At 41.2% G+C, this 19419-nt stretch overlaps 1 protein-coding gene across 2 annotated transcripts; it reads left to right on the top strand.

Moving 5' to 3' along the window:
- Positions 1-2628: 2628 nt before the first annotated feature.
- ZNF131 (zinc finger protein 131) lies at positions 2629-15742 on the top strand. Of its 2 annotated transcripts, XM_010143338.1 has the most exons (7): positions 2629-2752; positions 4177-4278; positions 4934-5078; positions 6653-7016; positions 7119-7341; positions 12463-12593; positions 15089-15742. In XM_010143338.1, the coding sequence occupies exons 1-7, from the start codon at positions 2629-2631 to the stop codon at positions 15740-15742; spliced, it is 1743 nt and encodes a 580-aa protein (XP_010141640.1). The 2 variants fall into 2 exon arrangements, with proteins under 2 accessions (XP_010141640.1, XP_010141639.1); XM_010143337.1 differs by having other exon boundaries at positions 6653-7341.
- The last annotated feature ends 3677 nt before the right edge of the window (positions 15743-19419 follow it).

Genomic DNA, 19419 nt, shown 5'->3' with positions numbered 1-19419 from the left:
AACAACTGTCCAGTGCCTAAAACACCTTTGTGGCCCAAAAGGATAGTGGTAATAAGACGCTTCACTGAGGGAGGTTAAAAACAGGGATCGTGACCTGTCTCGTGAGATGCGAGCAGTGTCACAAACTGGTATGGCAGCGGTTGACAGCGTCTCCCGAGAAAATCCAGGTAAACAACCGCAGTAGCCCAGTTTCTGCCACTTATCTGTGAATTCACCCGTCAGCAGCAACTTGGATCGCTTCTGCCTGCCTTTCTGGGCTTCTTGGTTTTCTGTGACAACTCTGCTCCTCACTTCTTCCTCCACAGCAGGCATGCTCTTACTGAGGATGAGCTGCCCTGCTGGGCTTTCTTCTGCGGATCACTGAGTTTTTAAAATGAGAATACTTGAATGAACGCTGCAGCTGCATTTAGATACGGACCAAATTAATGTTTTTTACTGGTTCTGTATTGATTCGTGACAACAAAACAGCTATCATAAGGTTTATGTTTTCTTATTCATGGTTTTTTAACTGTTCTGAGAGACAGAATCTTTTTAAAATTTCTTAGATTTGTTGGGGGCAGGTTGCTCTATTATTTTGAGAGTTTTTTTGTAAGACATCCTTTCAAACATTCAATTTGTAAGGAAATTGCATTTGGGTGGATGGAAATCATGAGAGTTTGAGGTCAAAATTTTGTTTAACTTTTAAGGAATTATGCTTTTAATTGCAAGTCATCTATTCTCATAATGTATCAAAAATGGGCAAGAAGATTGAGCAGTGAGGAAAACAGCTGACAGCTGCCCACGTGAGACTCTGTGTGGAATACCAGATGTCACAAGAAAGGCGGGAGCTGCTGGTCATCTCTCTTAGACCCATTGTTATGGAGTTGAAGTGAATGCAATAGCAGCGTCCGTTCTCTTCCTCCTTGCCTTCCACCTTCTCTTTGCAGGCTGGTCTCCGCTGTCCCCGTTAAGACCCTGATAGATATTTTGGCATCTACTTGGCAAAGCAGTGATAGCAGGTGGCGTTAGACTTCCATGAGCAGTTGCTTTTGCTCTTTCTCATGCTGTTGTCAAAATGGCTTCTCCATGGGCCAGTTAATCTGATGAGAAAAAGATGCAAAAAAAAATTTCAGGAATTCCACAATTCCCTTTACTTGATTTGTGATTCATAAGAAAGTAATATTGCTTTTATCATAAGCAGGTAATTCTCATCTGTCCTTCCGTAGAACCCCACATACCCATATAGCTGCTTGTTTTAAGTGAGGCAGGATTTACACAGCTCACAGGGCAGTTGCAGATGCGGTGGCATCTGCTGAGATGTGGCTAGTACATGTAAGGAACAGTTCTGCGCTCAGGACTTCCCAGTGCCAATTGCAGACACACAAAACAAATCTGCGCCAGAAGTCAGGGAGCACCTGCTCTACAGCTTCTTCTGGCACTCAGAAGAAAACTGCTGCTTTGCCACACCAGAAGCTTCCATGTCTGTGTTCAGGGTTTGGTTTGATGCTAACTACTCTCCTAACTTAGCCCCTTCAATAACAGTATATTGAAGGGTGTCTCTCAGATTCCTTTAAAACTCGTTCAGGCCTTGTCAGAAACCACGTGTTCTTCAAAGCCAGTTAAGATTGTGAAAATAAACAAAGTTTCTGTGCTAAAATGACTTGGAAATGTCTTCACCTTTTCTGTGGCACACTCGGTGTGAGCCCTGTCAGTGTGGGAGTTGGAGATGAGTGCTGCTGCACAAATTCCAAGTCATTTGCCCTGGAGTTAATTGGTGACATGCTTTCACTGGAGCGCCTGGACCCTCTCCCGGGGTTCTTTGCATAAGCAGCAGACTATCATCTGCGTCTCACCCACAGGCGCAGAGTTCTGCTGAAGTCTTCCGGCTCAAGGACCTTTGCAACTCCTACCACCAGCTGTGTTTACTGTATGAGTAAGGGAGGAAAGGCCGTCAGATTACAAGTGTATGTGTCTTTCAACGGGCGGACAAAGACTATGTCACCTTGCAGGGGGAGAATTTTAGTAGGCTGGGTGAATTAAGACACTCTTTGCTCTTGGGTGTGACAGCACATTAAAACCCTGGCAGCTTCTACATACTCAGAGGCTAAAAAGCACTGCTTTGATACATTCTTATTTGGATGAAAGTAAACCTCTTGTGTTCACTTCATGCAAAACGTGACTTAAATATGAAAATTTTAAGAACTGTTTTTCTACCCAGTGGATTGGTGGAACTGCCAGAAGTAACTGTATAAGTATTCTGACATTATGCTGCTGTGGTGGTGTTGAATTAGTTAGCTGTGGAGATGTTACATCTCTGCAGGAGCTGTTTGCTGTGTACTCTGTATCTGCACTGAGGCAGGTAGGTCCCTGCTGAATCTGTGGAATAAATACACTAACCAATTTTGACTGTTTTTTCTTGCATATCAAAAAGGCAATATTCCACATCACTAACCCTACCATTTCCCACCTGTCAGCTAAAATCAGGTAAACCTATTACCAGGACAGATTAGTGTTTCTGTTGATGTTGTAGTCCCTGAAACGTGCTGGTTAGTTCATGTTTGAATACTAACCTGGCTGTGCATGGTATTTACTGGGTGGTGCAGTGTTCTTACTCTCATTCCGCGTCTTTTGCAGACTAGTCCTTTTGCCATGGAAGCTGAAGAAACGATGGAATGTATCCAGGAATTCCCTGAGCACTATAAAGTTATTTTGGACAGACTGAATGAGCAACGTGAGCAGGACCAGTTTACAGATATCACTCTGATCGTTGATGGTACGTACAGGGCTGAGAACCACTTGCTGTACAGGGAATTCTGAAAGCTGTGTTGGGGAGCTGTTGGGTTTTTCATAGGTCAGCTGCTAACAAATTCTCAGTTCTATACCCACGTGTAGGTTGCTTGCAGAGTTTAATTTAAAATCATGGGGTGAACAGAGTTGCCAACAGTGATTAATACTTTTGTGTCTGCTTTTTCAAACTAGGAGCTAAATATTTTCAAACAGAAGCCCACTGTTTTGGTTTGTCCTTGTTGTCCACTTTGAAACTGCCGTGCTCTATTTAATATGTTGTCTAAGGATCTACAAAACATTGTTAAAATATTTTTCTCTAACTTGAGCTGACTGTGTGCATGCAGAGAACTTGTACAAATATTGTGTTTAATAACCAAAAGAACCCCCAAACCTATCCCTCCCCAGCCTTGAAATAAGATTTACTTATTGCTTCTCTGGTATCTGCCTACTGTTTTATTATACAGCTAAACTAGTGTAGAAGCCCTCACTTTTTGGACATGAGTATCAGTTTAAAAAGCTGGCGGAGATATAAGTGCTTATTATTTCCTTAGGAAAGGTGGTGTCTGATACATCACCTAAGGTTATCACAGATATATCTTAGAACAGATGAGGACTTGAAGGAAGATAGGCCGTATCCACTAGGACAGACTGCTGAAGGAGCACACCTGATCTTTGAAAGGAGAGCAAGAACTCACTTGAAGGAAAAGGGTCCTACAGCGCCTGAATTAGAACAAAGTAAACGAATGAAGAAAAAATTACTCTTCATGAATTACTGTAGTTCAGCTGACAGCATTTGCACAAAACTCGTCCTGATTGTTTGTTCCTGCGCTGGTATTACCAGTTCATGAGTTGATCTCAAAGCTGGTTTTGAGAGTAGCTGTGTAGTTCTAATCCATGTTGCTTCTCTTATCTCTGTCCTGTGGAGCCTTATGAATGTTCATGCCTGTGCCAGGAAGAAGGCAGCAGTGATGGGGATTACAGAGTCTGGAAAACAGGAAGAATAGAGCAGAACTGCTTCTGTTCTGCAGCTGTGTCTATGCTAGCAGATGGGATAAAGTCTGTAAGAGCAACAAAATACAAGCAGAACCTGGATTAAACCTGAGAGCTGAGACCAAGACATACAGGAAAAAGTTGGTATAGGAATTTCCCTTAACTTAAATACCCAAAAAGAAAAACACTGGTGTGAGTGAGTCCTCCAGCTGATTGAGTTGCAGAGCTTCCACAGGGTCAGTGATGTCAGCAAAGGTCTCTGTGAGAAGGGACATTCTAGCTGCGGTAGGATACTGTGTTACAAGGAGACGTGCTAAGTGGCTATATGCTGCTGGGTGGTCTCTTTCCTGCATCTGCACTTATTCTATACTGAGTGAGGAAGGTGTTAGCCTGAATCAAAATTTTTGTCTCTCTTTGTAGGTCACCACTTCAAAGCTCATAAGGCAGTTCTTGCAGCCTGTAGCCAGTTCTTCTACAAGTTCTTCCAAGATTTCACTCAGGAGCCCTTGGTGGAGATTGAAGGTAATCTGATCTGCGCAATGAAAACCTCCAGCCCAAGCTGGAAATTAATGTAGTGTCCTTGGTATGCACTTACATACATACTTGATCTTATCAGTTAACTTTTTCTCAGCTCTTGAGTTGTTCTGAGGCAGCTACTACCACTGGAAAAAATCTTCCTCTGAAGAAAAATTAAAGAGAGCAGCCTTGAATTAAACCTTTTGCAGGCGTGAGGTTCTGTGGTATTTTTCCTTTTTTTTTGTCCTTTCGCCCCCCATCCCAATACATGGCTAATGGAGGTTGGGCAGACCCTCTGTGTTTTTAGGCATACCAGTGTGACATAGCATCCTTTCCCTGACAGTAGCCATTCTGGTCAGAGGAAGAAGGCTGCCAGCGATGGCTAATGGCAGATGCCTTGACTTGGAAGCAAAAGCAGGGTAGACTGCAGGTGCAATACAGCCCTGGGAGGCAAGGAGCAAATTCCTGGAGGAGTATTTCAACCTCCGATAACTTGCTGCCCAGAGGTCACAAGAGAGAGATTGTATTTTTGTGTTGTCTTTATGAAACTGGCAGCTACAGTACTGTGAGCAAAGCGAGCAGGCAAATGTGCAAAATACATCAGACAGATGAGGCTCAGGAATTGCTAACAGGAACTGCTGTTTTTCTTGCCTGTGTACAGGTGTAAGTAACATGGCATTTCGTCACCTAATTGAGTTCACCTATACAGCAAAACTAATGGTCCAAGGTGAGGAAGAAGCAAATGATGTTTGGAAAGCAGCTGAGTATCTACAGATGTTAGAAGCAATCAAAGCACTTGAAATCAGGTAAGCATATAAGCCTCTTTTTCTTTCCCATTCTGAAATGTAGAGAGTTACAAGAGCTAGCTTCCAGTATTTTGCCGTACTCTTCCTCATCCTGGAACCTCCTAAATTTCTGTGGAACCATGTAATAGTCTTCCGCTATAAGATATGCGTCAGAATTATGCAGGCTAAAAATGAACACCACATTCTTTGGGCTGGAACTTGATGACAAGTGACATGGCTGATAAATGTTGCAGATATTGTAGGGCTGTGACTTCATGGTAACTAATAACAGGTCTCTGTGCTGTCTGATTGACAGCTGGATGTACAGTGACAGTGTGCCTCAGGTAAGTAGACCACATTTACAAGCTCGTGCTAGTGTTTTGATTTCATGCAGCCTTCTGCTGTTTCTGAGGGAATAAGCAGTAGTCTTAACTTCTTGCTGCAAAATGAACCTCTCAGGCTTCTTGAATGAATATAACTGTTACAATCAGTCTTATATGGGCTCAATACTCAAACAAATGTTGTTGTGGCACCTTTTATCTGGTACCAGGAACTGTAAGTTTAGCTGCTCTGTATTTCTGTGTCTGAACAGAGTAAGGTGCAATTTAATAAGCTTTGTCCTGCATTAGATCATTAGCCACAAGTCTGACATACAACTTACAGGTACCGGGTGAAGCCTTATCTCTCCTATTAATAGAAAACATGGAAGTGATAGGGAGTAGATTATGTGAAATGATTCGCTGGGCTGCAGAGGAAGGTGAAAGCACAGCTTACTCCTGTCAGTCTGATTTGAGGGTAGTATAGCCACTCATTTTCAAAACGGATAATAAGCAGTAAAACCTCCAGCACGTAAGTGGTGGTGTTTATGTCCCCAAGGGTGTGGCTTGAAAGCATTGACCCATTCGGCTCTGTCTGTGTCTGAGACAGCATGCTACCCCTGACACCTTCAAGGAAGGTGTTGTGCATGTATGATGCAGGGAGAACAGGAACAGAGCTGGGGATTGTGTTTAAGCCCAGAAAATTAAACTAGCATACTCTTTCTGCTTCCCAGTTGCTCTTACACCTCAGCTGTTAGCTGTGTACTTTCTTGATGTACATGGTATTACAGTAATCAATGTGTGTTTTCTAAAAAGCTGTAAGCACTGCAGGCGATTGCACACACTCCACAGCTTAAGAGGTGAATCATGTAGGAAGGACTCAACTTTATTTCTGAGTAGGCAGGCCAAAGCACTCCTTCCTTCAGGGAAGTTTCCTTTCCAAGTACAGAATTTCACAGGTTTCTTAGATAAACCTATGTCATTACATTAATTGGCCTATCAAGAAAATAGTTGTTTTATATCATTGAAGCAGAGCTATTTGAAACACTTTAGTAGCCTTATGTCAAAGGCTCTGCAGCCTTTGATATAAGGTATTTTACAGCTCTAAGGAGCGTAGATTAAGGACAAATTAGCTTCTGACATGCACAGAGATTATGTTGTCCATCGTTCAGCTTGTTTGAGAAACAGATAGTGTTTGATGCAGAAGCTCAGTATTAGGCAGGGATTGTTAAGTCAGTGTTTATGGATCTTAACCATGTTAATGCAAATGTTTTACAGGAACAAAGAAAATTCATCACCCTTAGAATCAGATCAAGCACAAGGTAAAAATAAACCCAAAAAGAGGAAGATAGCTGAAACTTCTAATGTTATCACAGAAACACTGCCATCTGCAGAATCACAGCCTGTTGAAATTGAGGTTGAGTTTGCTGAAGGGACGATTGAAGTGGAAGATGACAGTATCGAAACACTTGAAGAAGTAGCTTCTGCAGAGCAATCCATAAAATACATACAGACAACGGGTACATCAGATGAATCTGCTTTAGCTCTTTTGGCAGATATCACCAGCAAGTATCGTCAGGGAGAGAGAAAATGCCAGATCCAGGAAGAAGGTGATAGTGCAACTGATCCCTCGAGCAAACAGGTAGAAGGTATTGAAATTGTGGAACTTCAGCTGTCACACATGAACAATTTATTCCACTGTGAGAAATGTAACCGTTCGTTTAAATTGTTTTACCATTTTAAGGAACACATGAAAACACACTCTACTGAGAGTTACAAGTGTGACATATGCAATAAAAGGTACCTGCGAGAAAGTGCTTTGAAACAGCACCTCACCTGTTACCATCTTGATGAAGGTGGTGCTAGCAAGAAGCAAAGACCTGGCAAAAAAATACATATATGCCAGTACTGTGATAAGCAGTTTGACCACTTTGGACACTTTAAAGAGCATCTTCGGAAGCATACAGGTAAGAGTACTGCTATAGTCCTGTCCTAGGGGTCTTGGCTCTGTCGTTTAGGTTTTTGCATGTTTGGAGGAAACGGAGAATATGCTGAAGAGAATTCAAGTCCTGAGTGCTATAAAGACTTGGCTTTTAGTTACAACTAAAATGCTGGTTTGTCTTTTTGTTTGTTCATTTATTTTGTTTCCCATTGATGTAAACTTATGAGAGATTGAGGTGATTAAAAATAGGCACCTAAAACCAGAAAGTACTGATGAAGCTTTAACTCTTAAATCTTACAGATATATTTCAAAATCATATCTTAAGGCATGTTTCCTTCTTCAGAAGTACCAAACTGAGGAGCTACTTTTACTAGTAGAATTGTGAAAATAAATGTTTCTGTTGAAATACGATCTGAACTGTGACCTTCTTAGTGGAACAGAGTTCAGAGTGTTTCTTTATCTAACAGAGCTTCTGAGCACATGCCTATTAATTCATTAGGCATAAAACATCCCCTGAAAATTCTCTGTGAATCATCTTGTTTGCAAAGTTTCACCCTTGCTTTTGACATCTCATCTGTGACTTAATTTTTCTTTGTTAATTAACACAGCAAAACATTTCTAGTGACTTTTTTTACTGTGAAATCTGTCTCTTTGAAATCTGGATAGCATCTTTTGAGTACAAAATTACTAGTGCTCCTTCTTTCTGTTTTTATAATATGGGAAGTTAAGATGCTACTTCTTTATCTCATTGAAAAATCTCCTAACTGAACATTATACACATAACTGAATATAAATGTGGTCCTGATCTTCCAGATGTTTTTGTTTAATATGTCAGTCACGAGTCATCAGTAAAAATTTAATGGAGAGTCGTAGTCCTGTTTCTTTCACAGCTTCTTATTGTTGTTGAAGTCTTTTAATTCAAGTTTCACTGTGTATGGGACTGCTGAGTATTGATATGTGACACTGTGTCCAGTCTATTCCCAATAGCCCCTTAAAAATTCCGTTTATAAACAATCTTTGGCAAATCCTTGTCCCTGATGACGCAGGAAGTGTTTCTCCATTATGAGAAATAAAAATACATGGTACTTAACTAGAATCTTTCAGAAAAAACTGAAACATTAACAGAGTCACCCGAGTACCACAGTATGTTGGTTGCCTTTTCGCAACAAAGGATTTATGGGGACGAAGCAATTTAGCATATCGCAGGAGGTACAGAGTACTTTTTACTTGTATCTCTCTCTCTATATATATAATACATGGAATCTAATTACTTCCAGTTTAGCATTTCAAAAGCCTTAGGATTAAAATCAGAACAGGTACTACCATTTAACTGTGGTCTCCTAAGGTTAGTGGAAAAACTCCCATTCAACCAAAGACTTTAGGTTCTGAATTCTATATAGCACTATATAGCTAAAAAGAAATTAAGAAGCCTGGGAGAAAATTGCTTACAAAATATTTTATTCTATTGTTCCTTAATCACAACACCAGAAATAACAAAGATAGCAACTGGGGCAGAAACAGACACCTTATCAATGTCAGCAATTGTTATTGTTGTGGGAATTTGACATTACCATTGGGTGTTATCTTTGTCTCAGTGGAAGAAAGAGCATACAGTGTCTTAAGCAGCGTCTAAGGCTCTGGAAAAAATACTTAAAAATGTCTTGCATGTCATGTAACTCAAAGTATTAACAAAGAAGTCATGTCCAGAACTTACAAAAAGGGAGGGAGTTTGGTCTGATCTAGTGAAAGTGAAATATCTTCTTATAAAGAGGAAAAATATAATCATTAGCTCAGGCCAAAAACCTCCCTCTTCATAAAATCTCACATAGATGAGATTAAACTCATAGTTGGATGACATACAGGAAAGGAGAAGAAAATTGTGACTCCTTCATTAAAGGAGTTTAGCCCTCAGTTCGCCAGCGTGTTTCTCAGAGAAGAGAGCAGAAGACAGCTGGCACGCTCTCTGTTTTCCATCACTGCTGTGACTGGTGTAGCCCAGGTCACAGCATTGTTTTGCACTGTGCAAGAAGTCACACAATGTCCTTTGGCCTTTGAATATTCATAGAATCATAGAATGGTTTGTATTGGAAGACCTTCAAAGATCACCTAGTCCAATCCCCCTGCAGAGAGCACAGACATCTTCAACTAGGTCAGGTTGCTCAGAGCCTTACCCAACCCAACCTGGAATGTTTCCAGGGATGGGGCTTCTACCACCTCTCTCTGGTGCAACCTGTGCCAGTGTTTCAGCACCCTCATTGTGAAAAATTTCTTCCTTCTATCCAGCCTGAATCTCTCCTCTTTCAGTTTAAAACCATTGCCCCTTGTCCTGTCACAACAGGCCCTGCTAAAAGGACTGACCCCATCTCTTTCATAGGCCCCCTTTAAGTACTGGAAGGCTGCAGTAGGTCTCCCTGGAGCCTTCTCTTCTCCAGGCTGAACAATGCCAACTCTCTCAGCCTGTCCTCATAGCAGAGGTGCTCCATCCCTCTGATCATTTCTGAGGCCCTGCTCTGGACCCTCTCCAAGAGGCCCTTGTGTTGTGGATGGACACAGCACTGCAGGTGTGGTCTCACCAGAACAGAGTACAGGTGCAGAATCGCCTCCCTCCATCTGCTGGCCATGCTGCTTTTGATGCAGCGGGCATATGGTTGGCTTTCTGGGCTGAGAGTCATTGTCGTCTCATCCACCTCTATGCTCCAGTCCTTCTCCACAGAGCTGCTCTCAATCCTGCATCCACTGGCCTGTATTGATACTGGGAATTGCCCCAGCCTAGGTGCAGAACCTTGCCTTGTTGAACCTCATGAGGTCACATGGAGCAACTTCTCCAGCTTGATGGGATTCCTCTGGATGGCATCACTGTCCCTCAGGCGTGTCAACTGCACTACTCAGCTTGATGTCCCCTGCAAACTTGCTGAGTGTGCACTTGATCCCACCGTATGTCATTGATGAAGATATTAGATGGTGCTGTATGGACCCCGAGGGACACCACTTGTCCGCAGTCTTCACCTGAACATCAAGCCATTGACCACTACCCTCTGGATGTGACCATCCAGCCAATTTGTTATCTGCAGAACAGTCCACCCATCAAATCCACATCTCTCCAATTTAGAGAGAAGGCTGTTGTGTGAGGGAATGTGTCAAAGGCTTTACAGAAATCCAGATAGATGGATGTCCATAGCTCTTCCCTTGTCCACTGATACAGTCATTACATCACAGAAGTCCACTAGGTTGGTCAGGCAGAACTTGCTCTTGGTGAAGTCACACTGCCTGTCTCCTGTCACCTCCCTGTTCTCCATCAGCCTTACCAGAGCTTCCAGGAGGATCTGTTCCACGATCTTCCCAGGCACAGAGGGAAGGCTGACAGGTCGGTAGTTCCCAGGGTGGTCCGTTCTATCTTTTCTAAAAATGGGTACAGTGTTTCCCTTTTTCCAGTCACAAGGGACTTCACCTGACTGCCAGGACTTTTCAGATATCATGGAGAGTACCTGGTCAACTCCATCAGCCAGTGCCCTCAGGACTCTGGGCTGCATATAACAGGTTTCACAGACTTAGGTACGTTCAGGTTCCTCAGGGTATCTCAAACCTGCTCTTCTCTTACAGTGGGAGGGACTTTGCTCCCCCACTTTCTGCCATGAGGTCCACACACTCGAGAGGTGTGGGAAGAGAAGTTTGTTGGATTTTTTTATTGCCACCATTATCTTCGAATTGTCGCTTTCAGAAACTTTTGGCAGAATTTGTTGGAAGTTACTGAAGAATTGATTAAGAATAGAATAAATCTGTCCCTGACTGCTGCCTTGCTCCAGGTAATTATTTAAATGACTAGATCACAGAGCGGAGGAAGGTCTGAGGTGTGAGCTTTGCTCTGCAATGTCCATCAGTTGCTTGGGAAAAATCCATGATTTTTTGACCGGCAAAACCGATGGCAGTTCAGCATTCTCTGCATTACCTGTACAGCAGTCTCCAGAAACATCACATTTTGTAACCACTAAGGGGAATGTTCCTTCCATTTAACATTTTTCTGTAGCCTTCAGGCATATAAGTGAGAATCACAGGCTACTCTTGGATTTCTTCTGAAAAGCTGATGAGGAACTTCTGAGTATCTTTATTTATGAAAATAAAGGTTTGTTGATTTTCCGTCTCAGTAGTCAATAACTGAAAATGCAGGCTTTTAAACTAGCTAGAATAGATTCTTATGTTTCTCACTGCAATGAATCAGCCTCTTTTGGAGCTCATTAAGCTGTTTGTTGCAGCAGTGATGTTGGTGTCAGTACCTCCACAGATTAATTATTAGACTTTCAGAAGAAACACAGTGTTCCTAATTTTTTATACTTTAATTTCTTTGAATTTCCTTGTGTTTGTGCATGATGGAATTAGCACACAGACACCAGTTGTTCTTTGTTACTACTTGATGACACTAATAACATTTTACTACTTTGGATGAAAAAGAGAAAACAACCTGTTTTGAGCCTCGTCTGCTATTGTCCTCGGCTGGCTTCAGTACCAGATTTGAAATTAGGTGGCCAAACTGAAATAAATTTTTGTCTTGCTTGTGCCCATTTATGTCCCTCTATGCTTTCTTTTCACTGTATTTTTTGCTGGAGGGGGTGTTGCTTGTTCATTTGTTTTAATACTGATGCATTGTTATTTTGTGGTCTCTCTGTGCCAACTTCTTTTTCTGGAGCTCAGTTTCAGTTCTCAAGCATAAGCTGGTACTATTAGTGAAAATAAAACTTTGTTATTTAAATACTTCCTGCTTTAATGTATCACTTTGTGTATTTACTAATATTGATTCTTTAATTGTAAATAATATCAGATGAAAAGAGAGAAATAGCTGCGATTTCTTTAAGATATTTTGCCAGAATAGTAATCTAATTTCCATAAAAACTTCAATATACTTTAAAAAGAACTGGTAATTGTTACTTCAGTTTTTTTAATGAGAGTTTTGACTTCATTTAGGTTTTTGCTCATTTATTCACATAAATGGAGTTTACATGGAACGTCTCTCTCTTCTATAGAATAATCCAGTTGGCCTTGTCTTTATCAGTGTATTTATCAACCTGCAGAAAGGCAGGAGAGGGGAAGAAGAGAGTTGACAGAAAACTGGCTCATTTTATACACTTACAAATCCCTCTTTCTGCCTTAACAGGTGAAAAACCGTTTGAATGTCCAAACTGCCATGAACGTTTTGCTAGGAACAGTACGCTCAAATGTCACCTGACAGCCTGTCAATCTGGAGCTGGAGCTAAAAAGGGAAGAAAGAAGCTGTACGAATGTCAGGTGGGTAACAGATGCAGCAGAGTCCAAGGCTGGATACCTCATTCCTGTGCTGAGGAAATGTGGTAGTACTGAGCAGGAAAAGCAACAAGAGTGGGCTTAAGTCTCCAGAGCTATTTTTAATGAGATAAATAGCAGGATTGCGTTCAACCACCACATGCAGTTAAATTCTTATATCTAAGTAGTTCAACTTAAAATATGGAGTTACTCATAGGAGCCTCATAATACGTATAATTAGAGAGGTTCTTACAGTTAGGTAGGTGTTCATCTGCATGCTACTTACCTTTATGCTTCCTTTTCAAGGTTCTTGATGCACTGATCTAGGCCATTCCCGCTTGTGAGCATGCTTCACTAAAGTTCAAAATACAAAGTACTCTTTTATTTCCTGTTTTATTATTCTTTTGTTTGATATCCAATATGTTGACTTTGTCTTGAAAGTCATTCCAGCTTACGATGACAATCTGTAATGTGTGTTAAGCTATTACAAATGTAGTAGATGGACAGCTGGGGTACTTGGTCAGTGTAAGTAACTGACATTTGAAAAACTGTTCAGATAAGTCTTACTTAGCTTTTAAAAGCTGATTCTGAAAAGGTAGAAAATGCAAGAGCTGAGGGTGGTTGTAGCATTTTCATTTGCCATTGTTCTGCCTCACTGCTCTGACAATCTCCAATGAGAACACAAATATTTTTCTCTCTTCTTCCCTCCCTCTCTCTCCCTGAAGGCTCTCACCTTATTCAGCTCACATAATGGCTGTGATTTGAGATTAAATTGGGTTGTGTACTGAAGAAAACTGCTGGATATTGGTTTTATTTGTTCTAAAAGAGAGAGTGATCTTATTCACAGAATGCATTGAATGCTGCAAGAGATTAATTAATTTTCTGTTGTTAACCAAATAACTTCATCATTTGTAGCTGTTACACCAATCTCAAGTTAATTCTTGGAAGCATACCTTTGTCTTCAAGATAAGTTGTTCCGCATGTGAGAATTACTGGACAACACAAAGTTGTACCTAACAGCTCCATGAACATACTGTTTCGTCTTTGTGACGCTTCTCTTGTGACAATCGCTTTCTGTCATAGCTTTCTCTTTCTGAATTGACACCATATCCTCTCACAGATGTGAATGTGAATTGGTGTGCCTTCAGCCTGTGGAAACTACAGTGGTTCTCAGATAAACTTCTCTTGAATTTTTCTCTCTTTAGAACTAGATCTGCATAGTGTTCAATAAACAAATCTTGCCTCACTGAACAAAGAGGAGAAAAAACTGTGCTTCCTTGGCAAGTACTTTTGGTGCTCTTAAGTATATGCTTTGAGTACTTAATTAGGCTCCATGTGGCAAGAACAGTATTTATCTGCTTGAGCATTACCAATAGTCATTACCATTCTGTATGACTAATTTTGAGTGCTTATGTATAAGGTTAGTATTTTAAAAAGAGTATGGGCAACTTCTTTCTAAAGCATGAGCCTGGGGGGCGTGGAAAAAACCCATGGCGCTATCATCACAAACCACTTTTAGCAGGCTTTCAAAAGCAAAATGCAGATGTTTAGCTTTACTACACGGACCTGTTCTGAAGTTAATCCCTGGCAGATGCTCCATCATCCTTCTTTACTGTTGGTGAAAATTATGAGGAGATGGAACATTCTGTTTCAAAAGTATTTGCCAGCAGTGAAGGAGAGCTGAAAAGCGTATTCTTGGCTGCTTTCTGCAGCCAAGAACACTTGCAAGGACAAAGACTCCTGAGTTTGTTTCTTTACTCAAAGCCTGACTCTACCACCCTCTACTCTGGCATCTCATTAATTTCAGCAGTCTCTGTGTGTTGTTTTCAGGCTACTTACTTCAGTGCTAGCTGAAGGGAAGGAATTGTGCTCCTGTGCCTTGTGAAAGTAGTGTGTCTGCAGTTGAGGCAGTACTTCTAACTGGAAGAGGATTAAAAGGATGAAGTTTTAAGAGAGTTTTATCTGCTGAAATCACTCCAGTGTTGTTTTTTTTTGAAATGGCAAAATGGGAGAGTTCAGTTAACAGTTAAACTCATGATGCCCTGAACAAATGAAAGCTGATAAGGAAAAGCTGGCTAATAGTACTGCATCTAGAACTTCAGTAAAAGGACAGTTTATGTTGCCCTTTCATCGTATAGTATCATTACATAAATAGCTTTCCACCCAAAACTCTAGCACCAGACATTTATCTAGGCATGATGCTGTATATGAATTTCACTTAAGGTTAAAATAAGAAAACTAGCAAATGATGTACTGACTCATAAATTTTGTAGGTATCCGGTGAATGCAGAGCTCAAAGTAGTTTCTTAACAAGAAAGAAATAAGTACCAGGTCTTCACCTCACCTGAACCGAACTGCTCAGTTTTTACCTCTAAGGTATATGGGTTTTTTAATCCAAGTAGCAAGAAGCTACACCATGTGAAGCTGTGATCTGAAATAGGCACTACGCTTCTGTTGTATTTCTGTTGGCACTGTTTAACATACTGTATCTTTTGCTTCAGGTTTGTAACAGCGTGTTTAACAGCTGGGATCAATTCAAAGATCATTTGGTGATACACACCGGTGACAAACCCAACCACTGTACCTTGTGTGATTTGTGGTTTATGCAAGGCAGTGAGCTGAGAAGGCATCTCAAAGAAATGCACAATATTACAGAACGATTAATAACAGAAGAGGTTCTTCCAGTGGAAGCAGTGGAAGCTGAACCAGTAACATCAATGACTATAATAGAACAAGTGGAGCAAGTCCATGTCCTACCAGTAATTCAGGTACAAGTGGATCCTGCACAGGTAACTGTGGAACAGATGCACCAGGATCTCATACAGGACAATCAAGTGAAAGGCACACAGATAGATGAACTTCAAGAACAGGTGCAAATCAGCTACCTGGAAGTGGAACACATTCAGACTGAACAAGGTCCTGAAGTTCATGTGGAGCAGTTACATGTTGAGCATGTAAATCAAATACAGATGGAAGAAGTACAGGCAGAACTTATAGATGGAACAGATCTTGAACAAGTGGAGTATCAAAGTGTTGATCAAGGAGAAGCAGAAGGAAAGGAACCTAATCAAGCAGATAAGGAAGATCATGAAGAAGCTGAAGAATTAAAAACTCAACAATCAGTGGACACACAGAATGAAAAGATGGAGGACTAGGACAAATAATCATACCATGCAGGTTTAGAAATGAAATACCAAATTATTTTTGTTAACTTTTACATTGGTTTTTGAACTGTCAGTGGTCACCTTTCCAGTATGCTGTCCTTAGGAAGCTGGACAAGTGGACCAAAATTAGCTTTCTTCATGTTCAACTAAACTTCTGTCATATGTGAAAAATCCTTTTCCTATTCATGTAATACCATGGAACAGAAATTACCAAGATGTGGACAGCTTTGTGAGGATTTTAATGATCCCTAGGTATATGTAAGAATAACCTCACCTCTTTTCCTCTTGCAATAGAACCAAACTCTTGTTATAGGTTCACAGGGTGTCTGTGGCAGAAGAATGAGTAAAATCTGGTGAGTTCTATTGTAAGTGGCAATTGGGTACCTGTGAATTTTCAGATCAGACTGTTTGCTGTATCCTAAGAGTGGTCCCTAACTTTCAGGCTGGGGAAAAAATGTTGTTGCCAGAGGTCTCTGAGCAAAAAAAAAAAAAAAAATCCTGTGCCTTTTCCACACTGACTGGTTACATTTCCACAAAGTTCCCAGAGTGTTCAAGAACATAGTTCAGTAAAAGGCAATGTAGGTAATGTTATAATGCTTTACATTTTTGCTTAAAATTGTCAGCTACTGATTTTCTTTTCTTTTTCTTTTTTTTTTTTTTTTTGCATTAGGTTTAGAGGTGGGGGCCTTAGGGAGGAAAAACAGATTTCATGTGGAGGCAGCAGGACACTTGAAAAGGGACACTTTAAAATAAGAAAAGCTCTTGGGTAAATATGAGCTGGAAAAAATCTACCAGCAGACTTTTTTATAAATTGTCATTTTTCAAAACTAGTGTGTTTAAATATAGAGGAGACTTGTCCATATGGTATAGGGTTCCTGATTTTTTTGAAACGAAATTCTGCTGCTTGACACAAAGATGTGCTAAACATAAAAGTAAAAGCCGTAGGAGTGCTAAACTGTGGATTGAAAAGTAGGGGTGTAAATAATTTAATCTGTATTAGATAATAAAACAATATCAACTATGAAATGTTGCATCATTCGTTTTACCCAGTAAATGAGGAACAACTGAATGACTGGCAACTGCAGTGCCAGCTCCCAGTGGTAAGAATCAATCTTGTTACTAATAAGATTAATAGCGCTTCACTATAAAGTTAGATTTGTTTAGGAAATAATTGCCTAGCTTTATGTTCAAGGATACTAAGAACTTCTAATTCTCAATTATTGCCTTGAGATTAGAGGTGCTCCACACTTATGAAAAACTTTCCTTTCAAAGCCTTAACTGAAGGGAGGAATTTTTGTAAGGACTGTCCCTAATGCTCTTGGTTATCATGTAGAACTTTGTTAAAATCAGGCTTTTCTATTCAGTCTTCTCCAAATGCAGAATTATTTCCTGGGATTTGTGCTTTTACTTAGTCTCGTTCAAAATTATTCTTGTGTTTCATTGTAGCCTTTGAGAAACTGTTGCAAAACAGACATTGATCTCAATTAAAATTTCAAACAACCTGAGTAATGTAATCTGAATTCTTTTTTATGATGTTTTGTATTTTCTGAAATGCAAGTAATATGTGATAAGATTCTGTGCAGCGGGAAGAATGTGGCCCAGTGTTAATCGTGAAAGTAAAAGCTGGCTATTGTATTTATACCTGGCTTCTGACAAGAAGCTCGTCTTTTGATAACACAGAAGGGACAGGCCTGCTTGCTTAGCTGCGTAACTTAATTTTTTATGTATTTGTGCTTATAGACACATGGTCTGTGTCTGTGGAATTGAAGGAACAATCTGGCTGTGTGTCTAGCCAGTGAAACTAACTTTAGGTACCTGAAGCCCGTTGTATGTTGAGCAGTTAGATGGTGTTGGTAGCAGGGCCATGGTTTGGTGAGCACAGGTAGGTTGTTTCTTTGCTCTGTGCAATCTCCCCTTTTCAACAGTAGTCCATTGATTTGGCAGGACAGAAATGATGCTCTGTTGTTGTACGCAGTGCTGCCTCATCCACATGCCAGCTAAACCTGGGTGGGAGCATGGTGGAACCGTGAGCAATCCTCTCCACATCCTGAGGGACAGGGTGAAAGGCTCTCCTCAAGTACTGACTCCGATGGAGAGCCTTTCCCTTTGCAACCCCCTCTTCCCTGTGATTTTTTTCCCCAGGTGTCTGAAGCCCAAAACTGCTCCCTCCAGCGGAGTCCCACCTGCCTCCTTACTGCAGCAGCTGTTGATGGGAGAGTCAGAAGCTCTGGCTGCTCTCTGGAGCGACCACCTTGCCATCCTTGTTCTGCCCCAGATGTCTGCATAGACACACAGGCCTTTCTGAATGCTCTATTACCTATGCTCGCTGGAGGAGTTCTTCCCTCTAACTGCATACATACTGCTGGTCCCCAGAGCCCTCTCTTAGGCACATACTGGTCTGTAGCTTGCAGTGGGGCAGCACATTGGGTGAATAAGCAAAATCTTATGAGGAGTGTCTGGATGTAAAATATAATTGAGCATCAAACTGAGACCAAGGTTAGAGGTAGACTTGTAGATTTATACGTGATATTCATGAAAGGCCATAAGCTGTTTCTAGAAGTAGAGCAGGGAGGAGGAAGGGAGCTGATCAATAGTTTGAGAGATGCTGAGCTATTTCAGGTAACAAAAGAAAGGAGTAACTGCTTTTTTTTTTAAAAGCAAAACAGTCTTCCTCGGCCAAAGCTTGTTTCATCTGCAGTCTCATTAAGTTGGATGTGGAGTGTGGCCAGCAGGTCAAGGGAGGTGATTCTGCCCCTCTGCTCTGCTCTTGTGAGAACTCACCTGGAGTACTGTGTCCAGCTCTGGAGTCCTCAGCACAGGAAAGACAAGGACCTGTTGGAGCAGGTCCAGAGGAGGGACACAAAGATGATCAGAGGGCTGGAACACCTCTGCCAGGAGAGCAGGCTGAGTTGGTGGTGTTCAGCCTGGAGAAGTGAAAGCTGCTGGGAGACATCATTGCAGCTGTGCAATACTTAAAGAGGGCCTATAAGAAAGATGGGGACTGGCTTTAAAAGCAGGGCCTGTTGCATCAGGAGAGGGGGTGATGGCTTTAAACTGAAAGAAGAGGGATTTAGACCAGATGCAAAGAAGAGATTTTTTTACAGTGAGGGTGGTGAAACACTGGCACTGGTTGCCCAGAGAGGTGGTAGGTGCCCCATTCCTGGAAAGATTCCAGGCTGGGTTGGATGGGGCTCTGAGCAACCTGATCTAGCAGAAAGTGTCCCTGCCCATGACAGCACTGTAGAACTAGATGATCTTAAAGGTCTCTAACCCAAATCATTCCAGTTATTGGAGCAGAATTGTTCAGCCTCTGCTGTTTTGCCTGCAGCTTTTAATTAGCTAATGGTACAGAATATGGTACTCTTTTACACAAATTCTGTAACGATATTATTTCCAGCAAGAAAACATTTATAATGTTTAAATTGCTTGCTTATTTTAAGGGTTGAAGTATCTGTTCTAAAGGGGCCATGTGAAAATGTAATGTGCAGTTAGGTGGTTGTTGTTGTTGTTAAACTGTAGTGGTTGCTGCCAGCAAATAATTTAAAAATGAAAATAACCTGTTTACATGAAAATAGAAGCATTTTGTAGCTTCTCAGTCAACCACCAGCTGTGGCAGGTACAGCAGAAGCTGGAGCCCTTCCCAGACGTACCAGCTCAGAGCTAGTGGA

Source organism: Buceros rhinoceros, unplaced genomic scaffold (assembly GCF_000710305.1).
Source record: "Buceros rhinoceros silvestris isolate BGI_N320 unplaced genomic scaffold, ASM71030v1 scaffold20239, whole genome shotgun sequence".
Lineage (NCBI taxonomy): Eukaryota > Metazoa > Chordata > Aves > Bucerotiformes > Bucerotidae > Buceros > Buceros rhinoceros.
Note: the sequence above shows the minus strand (reverse complement) of the source record. Positions and strands in the feature narration are given on the sequence as shown.

Excerpts from the sequence above, each read along its gene's own strand:
- ZNF131 (XM_010143337.1), top strand. The coding sequence starts at position 2,629 with ATGGAAGCTGAAGAAACGATGGAATGTATCCAGGAATTCCCTGAGCAC. Across the intron at positions 2,753-4,176 it reads TATCACTCTGATCGTTGATG|GTCACCACTTCAAAGCTCAT; the intron begins GTACGTACAGGG and ends CTCTCTTTGTAG. Across the intron at positions 12,594-15,088 it reads AGAAGCTGTACGAATGTCAG|GTTTGTAACAGCGTGTTTAA; the intron begins GTGGGTAACAGA and ends CTTTTGCTTCAG.